Raw genomic sequence first — 19,060 nt, 5'->3', positions numbered from 1 at the left:
GTAAGGAATTACATGATTTTCCTTTGAATAAGATGATGGTAGCTTCCTTATGCAGAATTTTTTAAAAAACGGTTTTCCAGGATTAGCTGGAATTCTGTGCTTGAAAAATAGTCCACTACTACTAAATATTCATAGTAGGTATGATAGTGGTGGTAGGGAGAACGCCTTTGATCACTTATTGCTATCTGTGGCCAGGCAGTCAAACTAAATCAACTATTGCTTCATTTATTTTTTTTGACAGTAAAGTCAGAGAGAGATCAATAAATAAAATAATTGTAGAAGTAAACTGCCTACTTAAAAGTCTTAGCAGAAATTGCTAGAGGGATTCTTGGTATATAATCTACTTATATACAAGTGAAGATAGAACAGAAAAAAAAAATTGGGGACAGTCCAGTTATGAATGGTAGAGATAAGGATTCTCTAGAAAGAAAAGTAAAATACTGATTATTCTTTTAAGGTATGAATTGTGATGAATAAGACATTAAAAATGAAAAGCAACTGACTAGGTTCCCAAACTTAGGCAAAGGGGATAAATATTTGGCAACATTTTAATTTTGGTTGCCAAGCTAATTGATAATGGTTACTCTATAAATACCAAATTACAAAACATCTTTTCTACTGAATGAAAGGAAGGCTGGGTATACTAGACAGGCAAAGGTGAGAATGCTGCTGTATAGTAGAACCACTGTACCACTAAACTCTGGCCCTTGGTAGCAGAATGAGATAATTTTTTAAGGGCTATCCTTAGCTAGGAAAAGAATTATAATCTTAGTAGAATTAAAAGAAAGAAATCACAAGGAGAAGAAAGCTAATAGCATAAGAAACAAGAAGGAAACATAAGAACAAGTATTGATAACCTAACTTTGAGCCTTTTCCCATTCTTCGTGTCTAATGAGGCAAAAGCAGCAAGGATTTCTAAGCTAATGAAGCTGAGAAAGATGATACGACTGTAGAATCTTACCAACCATGATGGTCAATAGAGTTTCATCAAAGTTAATAAGGATTTTGTTCTGCCTCAATATTATATTTCTCCATATACTTTCTCAGTATAGTAGAGACATTCAAGCATTCCAATGACAATTATGGTAAGTTTCAGGAAGAAATCTATTGACTAGAGATTTGGAAAGCATACAGTCGGAAAAGAGAATTCCCCCTATAGACAAGAGCTGCAGGCAAATTTAAGTCCTCAAAAACAACAATAAAGAAGATAAAAGATTCTACCCCCCCGCACCTCCTAAATGTCAACAGTGAGGCAGGCACACTTTCCTCTTTTCTCTGAACTAGGGCATGAGGCCTTCAGGCTAACTATGGTTTAAGTGGTGTTGGATAAACTTTATAAAATATGAAGATGGCAATGATTAACTTAAATTTCTTTTTTACTATAACTTTCTTAAAATCTCAAATGCTGTGCTTGCAATAACTTCCTAAAAGCAGAAGTAGTGTTCCCTTTTATTATCTTAATAAAGCATTCACCCCTTTGATACAAATGATTTTTACTGTGCTAACAGCAAAACCAGTGGCACAAAACTGAGATGGTACTTAATCCAGCAAGATCCCTGTAAATCAAAATCTGAGCTTTACATAAAAATCTTATTTATAAAAAATACATACCAAATACCAAGTACAGTGAGAATGGAGCATGGAGCAGCAGTGCTCCCTGCCAGGGCCATGTGAAGTGGCTTTTGCTACAGTGCTTGCTTAATGGCACAAGTGAAAAGCTGAATAAGGCAAACACTTGAAGAGGCAGTTTTCTGTAAACTTCTTGGGGTGGGGGGAGTTTCCTCTGTTGGGACAAATGCTATTAGGGATGGCTAAGGTCAGGTGTGACCCTTGGGTGCACCTGACACATCACACTACAGATTAAGACAGCTCCTGCTGGCTGAGACCAGTTTACTTCTTTTAGGAGACAAGTTATCACTGTAGTTTCTGCCTTTACTGTTAAAATGTGCAGCCTCCAGCTGGTGCCCCCTTATGGAGGAAATCACCTCTAAAATCCTCCTAAATTGAAAAGATACAAAATAAGCTAAGTCATTCAAAATTTTCCTTAGCTTAAAAGCTCCTTAAGAATCCTACATTGATTACTAAGCAACTTTGTTAGCGGTGTGTGGCTTGACAAAAATGTTTTAACTAGAATATGTATTCCCACCCACTTGGTACCTAATAGTAATAAACTGTAATGACACTTGGAAAACAAACAGATCTTGAGGAATTTTGGCCTCTTCTCATGTTCTAACTTGAAACTTTCCAGCTTTCGTGACATACTTGACTCCTTTAAATGGCTTATATTTCTCTCCATACATGTCCAAGCGGTTTACTTTTAAGCCTGTGTCAAAAGAAAAGGTAAGGAAAGGAGTACATTATTATTCTAGTCACACCAAATACAGTATTTGTTTAGCAATTGAGCACTACATAGTAAACCTAATATTGACCAATGTGTCTTATAACATTTGGAAGAAACGTCCCTTCTACTACTCATAGTATGAGGAAATAAGTTTTTTGTTCGAATTCTCATGTTGGCAAGGAATATCTTTTAAGGATAATTCTACTTTCTGTGAGTATGAATGACTTCTCCTTTGGTGTCTGAATGAGGGTGAGGGTGAAGGAAAGCTGTGTGAGATATGGTGCTTTCCAAAATCATTGTACCTAAGAGGGTGGCCCCCACACAGTGTGAGTTTAGTTACTCATGTAGACACCTCCCAAATTCATTTACCCTTAAACACAAACCAAACTTATCCTGACCTGAAATAGCAAGCTGCTGAATCTTGAACTGTATGTTGAGGCTTGGATTCTCTTCTGGCTTGGGTGCTCCAGCTTGTAAATTTACTAGTCCTTTAAGACTTGGAAGCTTTTGTGGAGTAATTTTCCCCACATCCCATGTCAATACCTTAAAAAGACATTGAAAACAACAGCAATCTGAGCCATTTATTAAAGGCAAATGTTCAAGGACCATGAACTTCTGTACAAAATAAATAAAGCACAGTGTCTCGGAGACAAACTGGAATCCTCACTGAATTTGACCACTAAGGTAAAATTATAAGGGACGTGTTGGTAGAGAGTCAACATTTGTTGAACATTTATGTTCTGTCATGGAAGCCTGTCATATGCAGGTTTAATCTTTTACAGGGAAGGAAACTAGGCTCAAAAGGCTAACGACTTACTTAAGGTATATACAGCTAATTAGAGACAAGTACAGGATTTGAACCTATGCAGAGCTAATTTCAAAATGTTCTTTCTACTAGAACATCTTCATTGTTTTCTGCAGGCCTCTCATTCCTTTTTTTTTTCCCGGTAAAATGAAAAGATTGAATTGGTATTTTAAAACTTTCAGCTATAAAACGCTTTCTTAAATTTTTAGTGTGAAAGCTGAGTAACAGATGAAAAAGTGAAAGGTGTTAGGATATTAGAGTGAAGGGCCAGCGATATAGAACACTCCCAACACTTCTCAGCACTGTGTAGTGTCTGGGGAGGTCCTTCAACTTCTTGCAACCAGTATATTAAAAATACACAAATTCATTTAATCATGCATCTCAGTGACACTACTGTTGAAAATAGTCTTATTTTTTTATCCTAGCAGGGAGCCGAGATAAAATCATCCTTTATAGTTTCTCTGAAAACCATCTGTTTCTAGAAGCATGTTTTTTAGCGTGAAGAAGCAACTTTCCTATTCAGTATCCCCTGTGGAAGAGTTTGAAACACTGCTTTTAAATTAAAAGAGCGGTCTTAATGATCAATTTCTACATGAAATAGAACAATTAATAGACTAATAATATGTTCGTATACCCATGTAATGCTTTTCTGTTTTTAAAAAACTTTTCTATCTTTTTCACTCACTAGAGTGAGTCATTCTCTGGGTTATCAGTGGATGATTAAAGGCACACTGAAGGAGGACAGAATGTCTCTGTTCATCCATTCACAGCAGGTGCAGGTTCCCTCCACAGTCTGCAGTAGATGCACAGCACAGTATGGACTCTAGGTTTTGACAAGAACTTTACTACTAACCAAGACACTAAACTCTACTAAATAGCCTCTTCCTTCCCCCAGTTAAAGACCCAAAAAGTAAAGACTGCAGCAACACTTGTTCAGTCCTGTATAGTCTTTGCTGTACCTTGGTAACTGGATCAAACGTATAGCTGCCTTGTGTTGATGTCAGGTTCATGTTCAGCACAACTTTTGGCATGTGAACTGTCACTGTGATTCCTTCAACAGTTTTTCCCATATTCTGCTTTGGTCCAATTGTAATATCAAATCTGCCACAAGAACTGTTTTCCTTAAAGCTGATGCTGTGTTTCACATATACTGGTATTGCCACTAGACTAAAAAAGAGAAGACAAAGAAGCACATATATGCACAATGAATGACATGAGACAGTTTTAGAGGTGGCCTGGAAAAAACCTCAATCTAGGGTATTCCACCTTATCTCTGGCTCCATAATAGAGCCCTCTGGGGAAGTTCTTCAAATCCTTAGGATTGGATGAGATGATCTTTAATATTCTATGTTCTCATTTAAAAAACAGGCCTTTTCATCACTTATCAGGCAGCTCACTGACTCTGCTGTGGAAAAGAACAGTATTTTTAACCCAAGCAGGAAGCTAAAAGAAAATGATCGACCCATATCCCTGCAACTGCAGGTTCAAAATTTGCACAGGGGGATTTGAGTACAGCACAATGTTCTGATAAACTACTGTGCTATGAACTGTGCAATATCTGAGCCACAAGTATACAAATGTAGATAGAAATCTGAAAAGTATGTGATTGGGGCCAATAGCTCTAGTTTAATGCAATGGATTAAGATCCCACAGAAAGCCCATTTAAAATTTTTACAAACTAAAACAGTTTTCTCTGTGATAAAAGCTAAGAAACAAGTTCTCTGCTTTTAAGTCTATCCTTATGTTACCCAAATACTTTTTGCATTTAAGAGACAAGCCAGCTACAACATACATCACTAAATCAGATTTAAACCTTACGACATGAGTTGTTCTCAAGTATAGATTTTAATAGATTTTACTATAGTCTCATTTACCACTACTCTATACCTTAGATTTAAGGTACATTGACTGCTTTAGACATAAATTTTCTACCATTTCTCCCTGGGTCTTCTGATGAGCATGGCTAAGGGAGCAATGACAAATTCAATTTTCCAACTGACAGAATGAAACGGGGATAACAAATTAACCCATCTTCATTATATCTAGTTGCACTTGCTACCAGCTTCTGTTGAGCCAATGATACCAGAGTAAAAAGAAAGCATGACATGACTGCTTCCCAGAGGCCCAGAAGTGAATTATGACTTTCTAAGAGCCTCTATAGAGTTTCCCAATCAGTTCTGTTTCCTGTCTCACTGCAGGGTCACCTTCTCTACCTTTTTTATTGATTCTGAATCTCTGGAAACCTTCTAATGTACTTTTGCTTAAGTTAAAAATAACTAAAGAATGAAATAGGGAAAGGTGAATTCTTCCCAGAACACTGACATATGAAGGCAGATTCTAGCTGACACAGCAACATACTTTTGTGAGCTGACACGGTATGATATGAGTCGGAAATTTCCATCTGGAGGAATAAATGACAAAACTCTTTCAGATTCCCAGCGCTTGAACCGGATACAGGGGTGGAAACTGACATCATCTAGAAGCCTGGGGTTCTGGCAGGAAAAAAGGTAAACATATTCATGGATTATATGAATATGGCAACTCTACTCCAATATTAAATTAATGTGTTCTTAAAAAGTTATTATGACTATTTTAAAGCGTTAAAATTTGTACATATTTTATGAAGATCACTTTATCTGAACTTCAATAACTATGAGGTAGAAAATGAGTATAATCATTTCCATTTCATAGAGAAAAGGCTAAGGTTCAATGAAATCAAAGCAAGAAAAGTTAATGGAAGAGATCAGTATCAGACTCAGTGCTTTTGATTATTCTTCACAGTATGTCATGCTGATCAATACCTTATCAGGAAAGCAAATAGTAATTCAGTAAAAATGATAATGCAGATTTGCAGCTATTTAAGCCACTTCTATAGCACACTAGGCAAAGATCTTTTCTTAGCCTTTCTATGAAAGCTGTTTTCATTATGTAAACCACTATAGTGGAAATTTCTCAGGTGATCCTTTCCAACCTAAGATACAAATATGTCTCAGTATTTACTACTTCGCTTAGTAGTTCATATGCATTAGCTATGAACATACAGGAAAACAAAACTTACCATGAAAGAAAGGGAAAGGTCAGGCATTCCAGATAATTTAATGCAAGCATCAATGACCCCTTGAATTTCTGCAAAGACTGTAGATCCTAAGGGAAGAAACAAAAATGAGGGTAACATAAAAAGAATCTGCATCTTTACTGGAGCTATCCATATATCTGAAGTAACGGCTCCTGGGTGTCAACATACTGAAGCTTTTGTACATCTATTACCTGGTCAGTGAAAAGGGGATTCATTGCACTAGTTCAGACAGCTTCTTCATTGATCACCATGGCCTGTACCTAACTGATTGGAATTTGTCAATGTTAATGAAAATCAAACCTGTCTTTTATAGAGTCAATCTTGTAAGAATGCTGGATATGAAGTTGAAATATATTTAATAGAATTTTTTAAATGAACACTCTTCCCATGGAATGCACTGAGTTACCTTTTCTTTAAAGAAACAGGAGCCATTACTCTATAATAAATATAGCTATTATTTGTCCAGTGGAATTTTAAATGAAAAGGGCACTCACTAAAGTAAAAATGTATTGATGGTAATTCACAATAACTGATCTTCACATACCAACTAGAAATATGTGTAATGAACAGATCACTTTTCTGAGTCTCAGTGTCTTTATATAAAATGTGTGAGTTGGACTAGAGGTTTTTAATAAAATATAATGATTCTAATAGTACTATTGTTTTTTGTGAGGTCTTTACTAGAACTACTGCTAATAAAGTGGTGGAAAAGTATGGCATATAGTAGATATACAATAGATGTTAGGATGAATAAATGACAGCGAGAGTTATATAGGGTAATAAAAACAGCATTAGATCTGATTTACAAAAGTTTGGCAGATCTCAATTAATGATTATAAAATTTATTAAGTATCTTCTGGGCAAGTTAAAAGAGAAACCACCCAGACATTTAACCATTAGAAAATGAATGTTATTCCACTGAAATCACACTGCCAAGGGATTTTAATTTTCTATACAGTGTGTATCAGCTAAACTTTTTTCTAAAATATAAAATCACAGGTTCAGAATTACCTGATTTATCTATAATTGCATCTATTTCTTCAACGACATCAAAATAGGCTTCATTGTTTGTGTACTTTACCCCTGCTCGGCGCCATGGGATATTGGACAGCTGCCCAGTGGGGAGTGTGTCCCCAACATTACTACTGCCTAAAAACCAGGAAAGGAAAAAAGCAAAGTCAATTCATAAAACAGCTGTCAAAAAAGTGACTACTTTTTTGTTTCAGTTGCTTCTTCAATGTTTAAGTTTTCTTTCATCGAAGTTGTAAATGTTTTCTAGAAATGTTGAAGATATATCCCTAACAAGAAGATCAAATTTCTAAAAGACACAAATAGGTCGTGAGGTTTTGTCTATCTGCCAAACCTGGGTAAATTCATTTGCTAACCTTAAATGCATGATGTGTGTTAATAGTAACTTAATCTAATGTTGGTTTATTTCTTAAACATTTCCCCCATAAGACGGTTGTACTTTTCCCCCTATTTTTGATTACATTTAAAAAAGTAGCAATCATACTGTATGTACAATTTTGTAGTCTAACTATGGTTGGTGTTCTTGTCATCAATCTACTGTTTTCCAGAGTTTTCTGAAAACACCACTATAATCTTCTTGTTCAAAAGCTTTCAATGTTTCCCCACTGATTTTATTATAAAAGTTAAACATTTAGCCTAGCATTCAAGCACTTCAACTTTAAAATTTTATCTTGTACTACTCAGCTACAAAACAGCTCCCCCTTCTCTTAAAGAGGTTAATACAACTCAAGATTTTTAACTGTGTGTTTTTCTTGTACAGTTCCATCTATGAAAATGCTCCTATTTCTTCCTCTCTCCCTAAATTCTATTGATTTTCTAGGATCCTGCCCTCTGGTCACCCATTATAGTTCAAAATGGTTTACTTCATCTACTGAATTACTCTCTTGAACTTTACAATGTAGTACTTTGATATTGTTATATTTTTTCATTCTTTATTAACTTTTTTTCTATCCATAAAATACATCTTTGCTTTCAAAATTAGAAAGTATAAAGAAAACATAAAGATATGTAGTTCTTTAGCTACAGGCGATCTCAACTTTTTGTTTATGTGAATATGTAAAACTATGAGAAAATTTTTATAGTTTTGTGCTAGATTCCCCCCCTTAAAATACCACATGTACTTTTCAGTGCCACTACAATGTCTAAATCTGATACTATTATTTATGTGTTTTAGTTTTTTCTCCAGTCTTCCACCTAGTTAGTGTGTAATTTTTAGGAGCCAGATTCTTATTATTCCTTGAGTTTTCCTATTTTCTGATAGGTGTTTCTTGCCCCATTTTTTACATCTCATGTTTGGAGAGGAGTTTATAATAGTAGTTAGTATAGTTGGGCTGGCATATAACATTTCAAGTAACTTTTTCTCTAAGATTTTAATACTTTCAAAAGAAGAATCATCAAGATGTATCTAGTTTCTAGCCCTACTCAAGAAGTAGACCAAAACTAAAAGGTTATAACACAAGTACAAGACCCAGACTCAAAACACAAACTCTCATAAGCAGACCTGTTTCTGGAGGAGACAATATGAGTTTTATATTCCACTAACTACAGAATAGTTGCATAATGCCAGTTTTTTAATGCTTTTTATTGCCTTTCCCCCCAGTTTTACTGAGATATGTGTATTAAGCTTAAAGTGTTAAAATATTTTGATTTAATACACTTATATATTGCAAAATGATAAGTACTGTAGAACTGGCTAACATCTGTATCATATTACATAAAACAATGCTACTTTAGATATAATGCCTATCTACTAAGTGCTGTGACAAGTAGTCTTATATATTGACAGTTTTATTTCTTCCAATTTTTTTTTTTAAAGATTTATTTATTTGTGCATACAGAACTGGGGTACAGGCCAGAGGCTCAGAGGTGGTGAGAGGCTTCACCAGAGACAGAGTGGGGAGCAGAACAGGCAGATCGACCAAGTACACTGCTGAGGGAAGCAGCGGGCGGGTCAGGAGAGGTCTGCCGCGCCATGTGGTCACCTCCAGGGCAGGAGGGAATTGAACTCATGCGGAAGTGGCTTTAGCTTCTCAGTGCTGTGCTTTAACCCGCTGCGCCACCAGGGAGGGCCTATTTCTTCCAATTTTATTGAAATATAATTGGTACATAGTATATTAAGGTACATATTACAATGGTTTCATATATGTATATACTGCAAAATGATAACCACAATAAGGTAGTTAACATTCATCATTATATTGGCAATTTTATAAATTGGGGCAATTTATTCAATGTTATTACCTAGTATTAAATACTAGCAATAATGTTGTGACCATGTAGAGAAATCTGTAGTAGGTACCTCCCTCGTGGCCTAGGGGTTAAGTCTTAGTGCTATCACCACGGCGGCCTGTGTTTCATCCCCAGCCAGGGAGCTGACCCACATGCACAGCAAACTTCTTCTGTCTTATCCACTGTTCCCCTTAGCAGTGTATTTCAGACAATTTGCCTATTCTACTCCCCACTCTGTCTCTGGTGAATGCTCTCACCCACCCTGCGCCTCTCTCCTACACCCAAGTCCTATATAAAAAAAAAAGAAAAGAGAAAAGCCTGTAGTAAAAAGACCTAGCCTCTTTGCATGAAATGAAATATGCATCTGTTATATCTTAACCACTGACTTATTCTGGCCAAACTAGATTGCTCCAATAATTTGCAAAATAATAAGCAAATGAAGTATAAATAAAGTTTAATCGCTTTGTTCCTAATAGAGTATGTTTTCACCTTACCTGTGATAGAGTTGACAACAGACCGTAGAATTGTTGGTGGTTTAATCAGTTCTTTCAAAATGTTAGATTCAGTAGCCAGTGGAAATCCATTGTCTAACATTTCTTCCAAGAGCTCATAAACTATGACCACATTATCCTTAATTGCAGCCTCTGAACACTCACCAAAGTAGTCCTAGCAAAATGTAGATAATATTGCATAATGGAAGGCATGAAGAAAGGCTTGCTAAGTACTTCTTATTTCTGAAGGAAGACTTTCCAGTAGTATAATTAATTGTTTAAGAAGTTGAAGATGGGGTGAAACTCTCTAAAGTATTATACACTATTTCTCAATTTTTAAAAATATTTTTCAATTGAACTGAATTTCTATTACACATTATGCCAGGTAGGTCTTTAAACCAGAATGTGAACTAAAAATTTCATTTGTTGTGATAACCCAAAACAGAGGTAAGTTTTAAATTATTTGGTATATTTAGCAAAACAAAAGAAACGCAATAAATGTAAATATTAGAAAGCATCCATATAAATCTTTTGAAGACATAATTTGTAATATATATTAAAAATATGGCTCCATGAACATGAAATTGTTCTGTTCTCCTAAAATAGTGAAAGCACACCCATGTGTGCTACTGTATACCTTATTAAGAAAATGTTTATGAACTTATGCTTAGTTGAAAAGTGAGAAGGAAGCAGACAGGCAGTGCATCAATAGCTAAAGAATTAACTAAGGAATACTCCTTAATTTTTAAAATTTTTAAAAAGTTAAGGAATACTCCTTAATTTTTTAAATTAACTTGGTTAATTTAAGTTTAGAAGATGTGATGACCAACCTGAAAGGTATCAGCAACTCGATGTAGGAACTCAATTACAAAGAGAGGTGGCACTTCAGTCTGTATGACAGACACAAAGAAGAGCTTATCCCGGTAGATACTGATGAGGTAGTGGTGAGGTGTTGAAATGACAGGTGGTACATTTTCAACATCAGCAGCTTTCTCTTGAGCTTCAAAGAAATAATCACAGACAGACTGGCTCACAACGCTTTTCCAGTGCTTCTCTAGAAATATGTCACCGGAACAGTTTATGAGAAATAGGCTGTGGATCATTTTCTAAGGAAAAGAAAAGTTTAAATTTATTATGCATCAAATACTGTTTGTATTATCCTGACAACAAACCATATACAAGTAATCTAGGACATGATAGACTGACATCATCTAAGAATATAGATATAAAAATCCTCAATAAAATATTAGCAAACTGAACTTAGCAGCATAAAAATTCCATTTAAAAAACTATCAAAAAGATTAAAATAGTTAAGATTAATTTTGACAAAAGTGTAAGATTAATACTGAAAATTACAGAGTATCACTGAAAAGATATTAACGAGACCTAAAAAAACAGATATGTCATGTTTATGGTTTGGAAGATTAATATTACTAAGATATAATACTTCCTCAATTAGTCTACATATTCAGTGCTATCTTTATTACAATGCCGGTTGCCTTTTTTTGTGTATGTAAACAGGTTGATTCCAAAATTCATACAGAAATGAAAGAGACCAAGAATAACCAAAAATATCTGAAAAAAAGAACAAATTTGGTGGACTAACCCTGATTCAAAAATTAGTTTTTGGTTTTGCTTTTTTAGCTAGAAACCAAAAGCAGAAGCAACACAAGAGAAAACAGGTTTGGTGCTTCAAAGGGCATTATCAAGAAAATAAAAACAAAAATAGTGAAAACTGACAATAAGAAATTATTTGCAAGCCATGTATCTTATTATACAAATAACTCTTCCAACTCTCCAAGCACACAAAAAGATACCATCTTTTTAAAATAGAAATCAAAATCACAATGAGATAACATTTCATATTATTAGACTAGCTATTGATATAATCAAACAGCAGATGATATAACAAGTGTTGGCAAGAATGTGGCAAACTGGAACCTTCAAACACTGCTATGTGAAAATGTAACATGGTGCAGCTGCTATGGAAAATAGTTTGAGCTTTTTAAAAAATTAAACATAGTGTTATTAAATGACCCAACAACTTTTCTCCTGGTATATGCCCTAGAGTACTGAGAACATACATGCACACAAAGACTCCTGCACTAATGTTCCCAGCAGCATTATTTATAATAGCTCAAAAGTAGAAACACTTTAAATGTTTACCAACTGATGAATGGATAAACAATAAAAAAAAAAAAACCTAATCAATAGGATATTATTCAGCCATAAAAAGGACTGAAGCACTAACACATAACATGGATGAAATCTGAACTCTTTACTAAGGCAAAGAAGCCAGATACCAAAGATAACATAATGTATGATTCAGATTATGCGAAATGTCAAACAGGCAAAGTTTTAGAGACAGAGAGTAGATAAGCGGCTGTCAGGGGCTCAGTGATAGAGTTAGGAAGTCATGGTTACGGGTTTGCTATTTCTTCTTGCAGAAGAGGTAGCAGGTTTGAAGGTTCCAGTTCTGCCACATTCTTGCCAACACTTGTTATATCACCTGTCGTTTGATTATACAACTTTGTGACTATACTAAAAACTACTAAATTGTACACCTCAAAGTAGTGTGTTTTATGGTTTTAAATTTGAGTATTTTTAATACTTGGTGACATATATACCAACTCCCAAGTAGATTAAACAGAAGTGTGTACAAATGTGCACCAAAAACATATATATAAAATATTCATGATAAAACCTGAGAGGCTCAAGTTGTTATAGTAAGAGGGAAAATTAAGTGTAGCATATTATAAAATGAAAAAGTCCAACGAAAATGAATAAATTGTTGCTACATGAAACAAATAATGGATAAATTTTACAAACACCACAAAAGGACATATAATGTTTGATTCTATTTACATTAAGATCTGGAACAGGCCAAACTGACCTATGATTTGAGGAATCAAATTGTTTTTTTATGGAGTGGGGTTAGTGACTGAGAGCAGTATGGGGGCAATCTTTTAAGAAACTGACAATGTTTTATTTCTTGATCTAGATGATTACAAGTTTTCATTTTGTGATAACTTACTGGTTTTTATGGCACATACTTTTCTGAATGTTAGATATGGTTTAAAGAAAGTTTATTGTTTTTGTAATGTAGGTGATAATGGAAGATGTCTAATTAACTTGTTCCTTTCTTTTACATGAATAACATCAGTATCAGATGTTTAATCTAGTGGTATAATCATTTGAAATTAAAGTACTGTATGATAAATACCTAAGGAGAAAGAATTTAAAAATCTATGACTATAGTTACTATATAGGAAGACAAACTGCAGGAAGGAAAGAAAAATTTAGGAACAGATTCATTCAAGTTTGTTGACACAGAAAACAATGACATCAGCCTGACCAGTACTCTTAGAGGAAGTCATTTATTTTATTAAAGCAGCAGCTGACATTTAAAGATTATCTGGTAATGGTTACCATTTCCCATTTGACACATGTTCAATTGTTATCAAGTGAATAATGCTAATTACTAATTTGTTTTAGTAATTATTATATTAATAAAGTATGAATGCTGTCGATAGTTTAGAGTTCTCACTTACTAGAAACCAAAACTATTTCTTTGTTTAAGCAATCAATTTGAAATGGCAGCAATAAACCCTGATACCTGTGACTTTGGAACTACTGACTCCAAATTAATACTTGAAACCTGCTAAATTCTTCTACTTTGTCTGCTAAGATGCTTAGCTTAGTATGTCTGCCTTGTATCAGTCTTATATTTCTATTTGGGTATTAAAATAGTGTCACTGAGGTACACAGACTAGCTACATAATCTTAATAATTGTACAACCGCTGCTGTTAAACATTTTATAAGTGAATCATCTGCAACTAAATTAGTTTTGATACCTTTTCTTGAAAAAAAATCATCATCTGAAACAAAGTGTGGCTTTGTTTTAAAGACTTATTTTTAGTATTTATGCATACAAGAACTAGGATGTAAGCGAGAGGTATAGGGGGTGAGAGCATTTACCAGACACAGAGTGGGGAACAGAAAGAACAGAAAGAACAGGCAGATCTACTGAAATATACTGCTGTGGGGAGCAGTGGGTGAGACAGGAGAGGTCTGCTGTGCCATATGGGTTAGATCCCTGGCTAGGGATCCAACTCATGCCACATTGGCTGGTGATAGCTAGATAAGAGCTGAGACTTTAACCTTTCAGCTTCAAAGTGCTTTAAGGGAAAAAGAACTAACAATATCAAACAAGTGTGGCATGCTTACTGTGGGCCAGACACTATCCTAAGCACTTTAGTTCTATTTACATTATTTAATTTATTGTATCGCTTAGCTTTTGCAACTCACTCCTATAAACACTTTCTTTCTCCATTTTACAAGTAAGACAAGTCAATTATCTACGGTCATACAACAAATGAAAGCTAAGATTTAAAGTCCAGTTTACCTGAATCCTGAGTTTCTGTTCTTAAGTGACTCTTAGAGACTATTATAATAGAAAAACATTCTGATGCAGCATTATACAGTAGGATTCCTGCTATGTTGTCATGTCCTGTATCTGTGCTAGTGACCACAGGTCTACCAATTAGCCAAACATGGCTAATTGCAACTTGTACTGAGGTTTTAATTTTAATTAATTTTAAGTAAAAAAAAAATGCATGTATCTAGTGGATTAGCAGTAAATATGCTCTTTGAGTATATAATTTAAGTGTCAAGGAGTTGAAGGATATGTTTCTTGTTTAGCAAGAAGTTAAAATCAGTTCTAATAAATTATTTAGAGAAGTAGTTATATTTAAAAGCACTGACACGAGTTATCTTAAACCACTCATCCCACAGAAAGTGGAGTTCACAAGGATTTCTCATACTCAGTCACCATAAACACCATTAAAAAAACAAAACTGCTGTTCTTAAAACAAGTGACAATGTAGTTTCTTTATTTTAGGGACCAGATTCCTACTCATCCTCATGCTGGTGAAAAATTCTTTCCAGGAAAGTTTCCACCAAAGTTGTTTTCATTGGCAGTAGTTCAGATCTCAGAAGAATACAGTAAGTTAAACCAGCCATCTGGATTTATTATTGTTAGGCTTAGTACTGAGATGAAAGCATAATACTTGTAGTTTAAAGCTAAGCTTTAAAACTTAACTTCCTATTATAGGAAAAAAGTGCTTATTTCTTCTATCCACATTATGACCAAGGACCTAATGCATACAATGAATAAATAAATAATACACAGTGCAATGTAAAGTTGCAGTCAGTTCTTTCATAATTCTGATAAACTTTCTGGAAAAGCTACATACTCACCACCACTACAAACATCTTTTTGTTATTGGTGACTTTTTGAGTTAGAAAACAGAATTCACCTAGCTAATTTTAAATCACTTGAAAAATTACTCAGAGGCAGTTTCATCAGTTTTGACTGCAGCTTAAATACTCCATAAATTTCCTTTACAAATGTTGAACTCATTCATTCTGATGATTCAGAAGCAATGCAATTGTAATCGTCAAAATATCCTTGGAAGACAGTGTCTTAAAAAAGAAAATGTATCCCTTTTATAAATAACAGAATAAATAAATAAAAAGACCAATATCCAAAGTAAGAGAATGAGACCAGAGAAGAATCTCGGTCCTGATTCTCAGTCAAAATTTTGAGCATCAACTTACTCATTAAATAAGTACATTTAAAAAATGTTTTTATATATTATGCAATGGGGATACAATGTGACCAAAATAGTCCCTGAGCTCAGTGTCTAGAGTTAAACTAAGAAGGCAAAAACTAAATACACTAAGATATAAATCCTATTATGATAGGGGAAATAGTGCGCTATAGAATGGCAGAAGGCTTCCAGTTGAGGGAGAACACAAGACAAAGGAATTCAGCACAAATTTAACAACTTTAGAAGATGTGGGTAAGTGGTAAGATGAGTATGAAGAAGGCAGTAAACAGAGGTTGGTTCACTTATCCTCAGCACAATGAAAAGCCATTTAAAAATGATTACATATAGAGGGGATTCCTACAGTTTGATTTACAGTTTTTAGAGACTATACTGTGGAAACGGGATGACAGAGTAACTGGATACTGGGATACCAGTTGAGGGATGAGTTATAGTGGTGGCCTGGACTAGAGTTTTCACAGAAGGAATGGAGTATTCATTTTTTAAAAAAAATATTTATTTATTCATACAGAACTGGAATACAGGCCAGCGGTACAGAGGTGGTGAGAGGATTCACCAAAGACAGAATGGGGAGCAGAACAGGCAGATCTATGAAGCACACTGCTGAGGGGAGCAGTGAGCGGTCAGGAGAGGTCTGCTGACCATGTAGGTCACTTCTGAGGCTGGGGATTGAACTCATGCTGAAGTGGCTTTAGCTTCTTAGTTTTGCGCTTTAATCTGCTGTGCCACCAGGTAGGGCCCAAAATATTCATTTTAATGAAAAGTTAAGAGCAACATTTAGGTATGAGCAAAGATTAGGTGTGTGTGGGGGTGTGGGGTAAGGGAGGGGAGAGAGTGGTTGAGAGGGAAAAATAAGCTTAGTCCTGTGTATCTCACTTTATTCTGGATATATTTGATGCAAATGGATCTCTTCAAAAGACTACTGTATATATATGTCTGGTGGTTCAGGGAAAAGTAGATTTGTAAGTATCAATTTTTGTTAATGAAAATTACAAATATTAGAATAAACTACGAAGAGAGAATACGTATAATAATGAAAGTTTAAGGAAGGAACTCTACCATATGAATAGAAGGTGGATCAAAGAGGTGTGCCTATAAAAAAAAAAACTCATAAGATGTGGCTGAAGAGGAGATGAAGAGATAAAAAAGGGGGGTTAGGGGAATAATTTTTAGTAACGAGTGTGTTTACTTGAGAATGGAGTAGTAAACATTTTAAATGGCATAAAGAGGTCAAGCTACAAGGAAAACTAAAAGTGTATGTTGATTTAACAGTATTTCTCAATTTTCTTCTCATTATTGTATAAGGGGCCTTTTCAGTCTCACCCCCATAATATTCCACCTTCATAGAATTTTAATGCGACTAAATATATATCTATATCTCTGTATGTATTATAAATATATCTGTGCTTTAAGAGTATAATTTTGCCTCACAAGCAGCATTTTTGGTCCCCATTGAGAATGTGTGATGTCACACACAGAAGACAATGGTGATCTTTGTAAAAGCAGTTTCAGTGGGAGTTTGCTGAATGCTGGAAACAAGGATCAGACTAGGAAATAAATATTAGAAAGTAAGAAACTGATAAGTAGAGTAGATGATACAGCTATGAAGGAGCTGAAAGCACAGGAACGTAACAAAGTAGTTAATAAAACTAAGGGAGAATCCTTTTAAGTGCTAATGGAAAGATGTGAGGCGCAAGGCTAATAATGACATACATAGGAGGGAGTAACTGGAAAAAAAAGAAAGAAGGTATACTTGAGAAGGTATGAGGGAAACGAGGTGAAAAGACTTGCCTTTCCTAAGAAGGGGCACTTTTCACCTAAACTAAAGAAGGTTTGTATGGTTCCAGGAAGATGATGACTTATACTTAAAAATATTCAGTCTGCAAGGAACGCCAATAGTACAGTATTTTAAATGTTCAGAAGTACTGTAAAAAAAATCCTAAGATTCAGTAAGAAAAGCTAACCTTATTGCAAAGAGTGCTTTCCTGCTAAAGATAAAGATTCAGGTAGTTCATCATTCACTTTTCCTATGTCCATTCAATGAAAAAGTCCTTTTGTTTCAAAATTAATCCTTCCATTTGCAAGTTTGATCCCATTCCTTTCCCATTCTACCTACATTTTATTTCCTCTCACTTGAATCTGGTTGTTACTTGTTTACCCCCTGGTTACTTGTTTTCTCCCTCAAAACATAACATGCCATTTTCTTTAAAACAAACCAACCCCAAACCTTCTATGGACCCTTGCCATCTTCAACGATCTTTTCCTTCATTCTCCACATGAAGGATTAGTCCACAGTTGCAATCTCTCCTCTCAGTAACTGGCTCTTGAGCAGCTCTCTCAAATGGCCCAATGACTTCCTAATTATCCAACAACTTATTTTCAGACCTCCTTCGATCCTTGTAGCATTTCATGTCACTAACAACTTTCCCAAAAGAAAACAAATACTTTTCCCTATTAAATGAAAATTCACCCATTTTGGTTCTCACTTGAAACTTTCCAGTTTACTTTCCGTTTTTCCCCTTTTATTTTTCTACCATCTCCTTCCGAAACCGTTTCAAACTCCATATAGCCAAAGTTCCATGATATTCCTCCCCCTAAAACTTGGGCATCTCCTTAATCATCACCATTTAAACTAAAAGCTTCAATTCAATTCAAACCCAATCAGCCACATGGCTCACTTTTCCACCGCTCTCTCCTCAGTTTAGGAATTTTCCTACGAATTGCAACATCCTCAGCACTGCCTTCCTCACACCAGGCTAATCCAGGAGCCATTCTCTAACAGAAAGTCAGTTCAGGTCAGTTGGGGGTTTCTTCCTCCAGAGTAGGTGCCTGGGGCTTAGGTCTCAGTCGTCAGTACTCCAGCTCGCGGTGGGTGACAGAACCATTTTCCCACGTCCGAGAACAGATAGGGAACTGCAATGAGCTTGAAGTTCCCGGACCTCGAGCCAGAGAACGCTAGGCTGCAGGTGCACCGATCTCCCCAGGCCCTGCTAGCAAGAAAGCCCGGAAGGCCGGGAGCAAGGCGCGGTCCCGATTCACAGCTCTGGAGAGGCTCCTGCAGCCCAGGTAGCAGCTCGGAACCCCAGCTTTTAGCCTATCCCCCTCTTTTCGAGTTGTCCCCAGCAGTACACTCCCCGCCCCTCACACTCACCCCGACACCTGGGCCCGTCAGTGATTCGGCGCCGGGTCCTCTCCGGACCGAGGATGAGGCAGCTGAGAAGGCCGTGAGGACCCCGCACTTGGAGTGCCCAGTAAATTGCCTGACTATCGGCTTCAAAGAAACCGACGAGGCCTACAGTACTGGAACGACTAAATAAGCGGGAAGACGTTGGATGACAAGAAAGACGTCTCTAAAGGTTTAGCATCTAAATCCTTCAGATCATCTGGCATCTAGAAGAACGGGGGTTTTCGTACCATTTGGGCTCCGGCGCTCACCCGCAGCCTAACTCTGCCTGGGG

At 35.8% G+C, this 19,060-nt stretch overlaps 1 protein-coding gene across 1 annotated transcript; it reads right to left on the bottom strand.

The window, feature by feature from the left end:
- Positions 1 to 154: 154 nt before the first annotated feature.
- Positions 155 to 19,058, bottom strand: AP3M1 (adaptor-related protein complex 3, mu 1 subunit). The gene is made up of 9 exons (XM_004680757.2): positions 18,754 to 19,058; positions 10,802 to 11,077; positions 9,975 to 10,146; positions 7,234 to 7,371; positions 6,205 to 6,290; positions 5,505 to 5,638; positions 4,106 to 4,313; positions 2,740 to 2,884; positions 155 to 2,323 (listed from the first exon to the last, which is right to left on the bottom strand). The coding sequence occupies exons 2-9, from the start codon at positions 11,072 to 11,074 to the stop codon at positions 2,223 to 2,225; spliced, it is 1,257 nt and encodes a 418-aa protein (XP_004680814.1). The 5' UTR covers positions 11,075 to 11,077; positions 18,754 to 19,058; the 3' UTR covers positions 155 to 2,222.
- Positions 19,059 to 19,060: the final 2 nt, after the last annotated feature.

Source organism: Condylura cristata, unplaced genomic scaffold, assembly GCF_000260355.1.
Source record: "Condylura cristata isolate star-nosed mole 26May11 unplaced genomic scaffold, ConCri1.0 scaffold00011, whole genome shotgun sequence".
In the NCBI taxonomy this organism is placed as follows: Eukaryota; Metazoa; Chordata; class Mammalia; order Eulipotyphla; family Talpidae; genus Condylura; species Condylura cristata.
The sequence above is the reverse complement of the archived record's forward strand: the minus strand, read 5'-3'. Positions and strand labels throughout refer to the sequence as shown.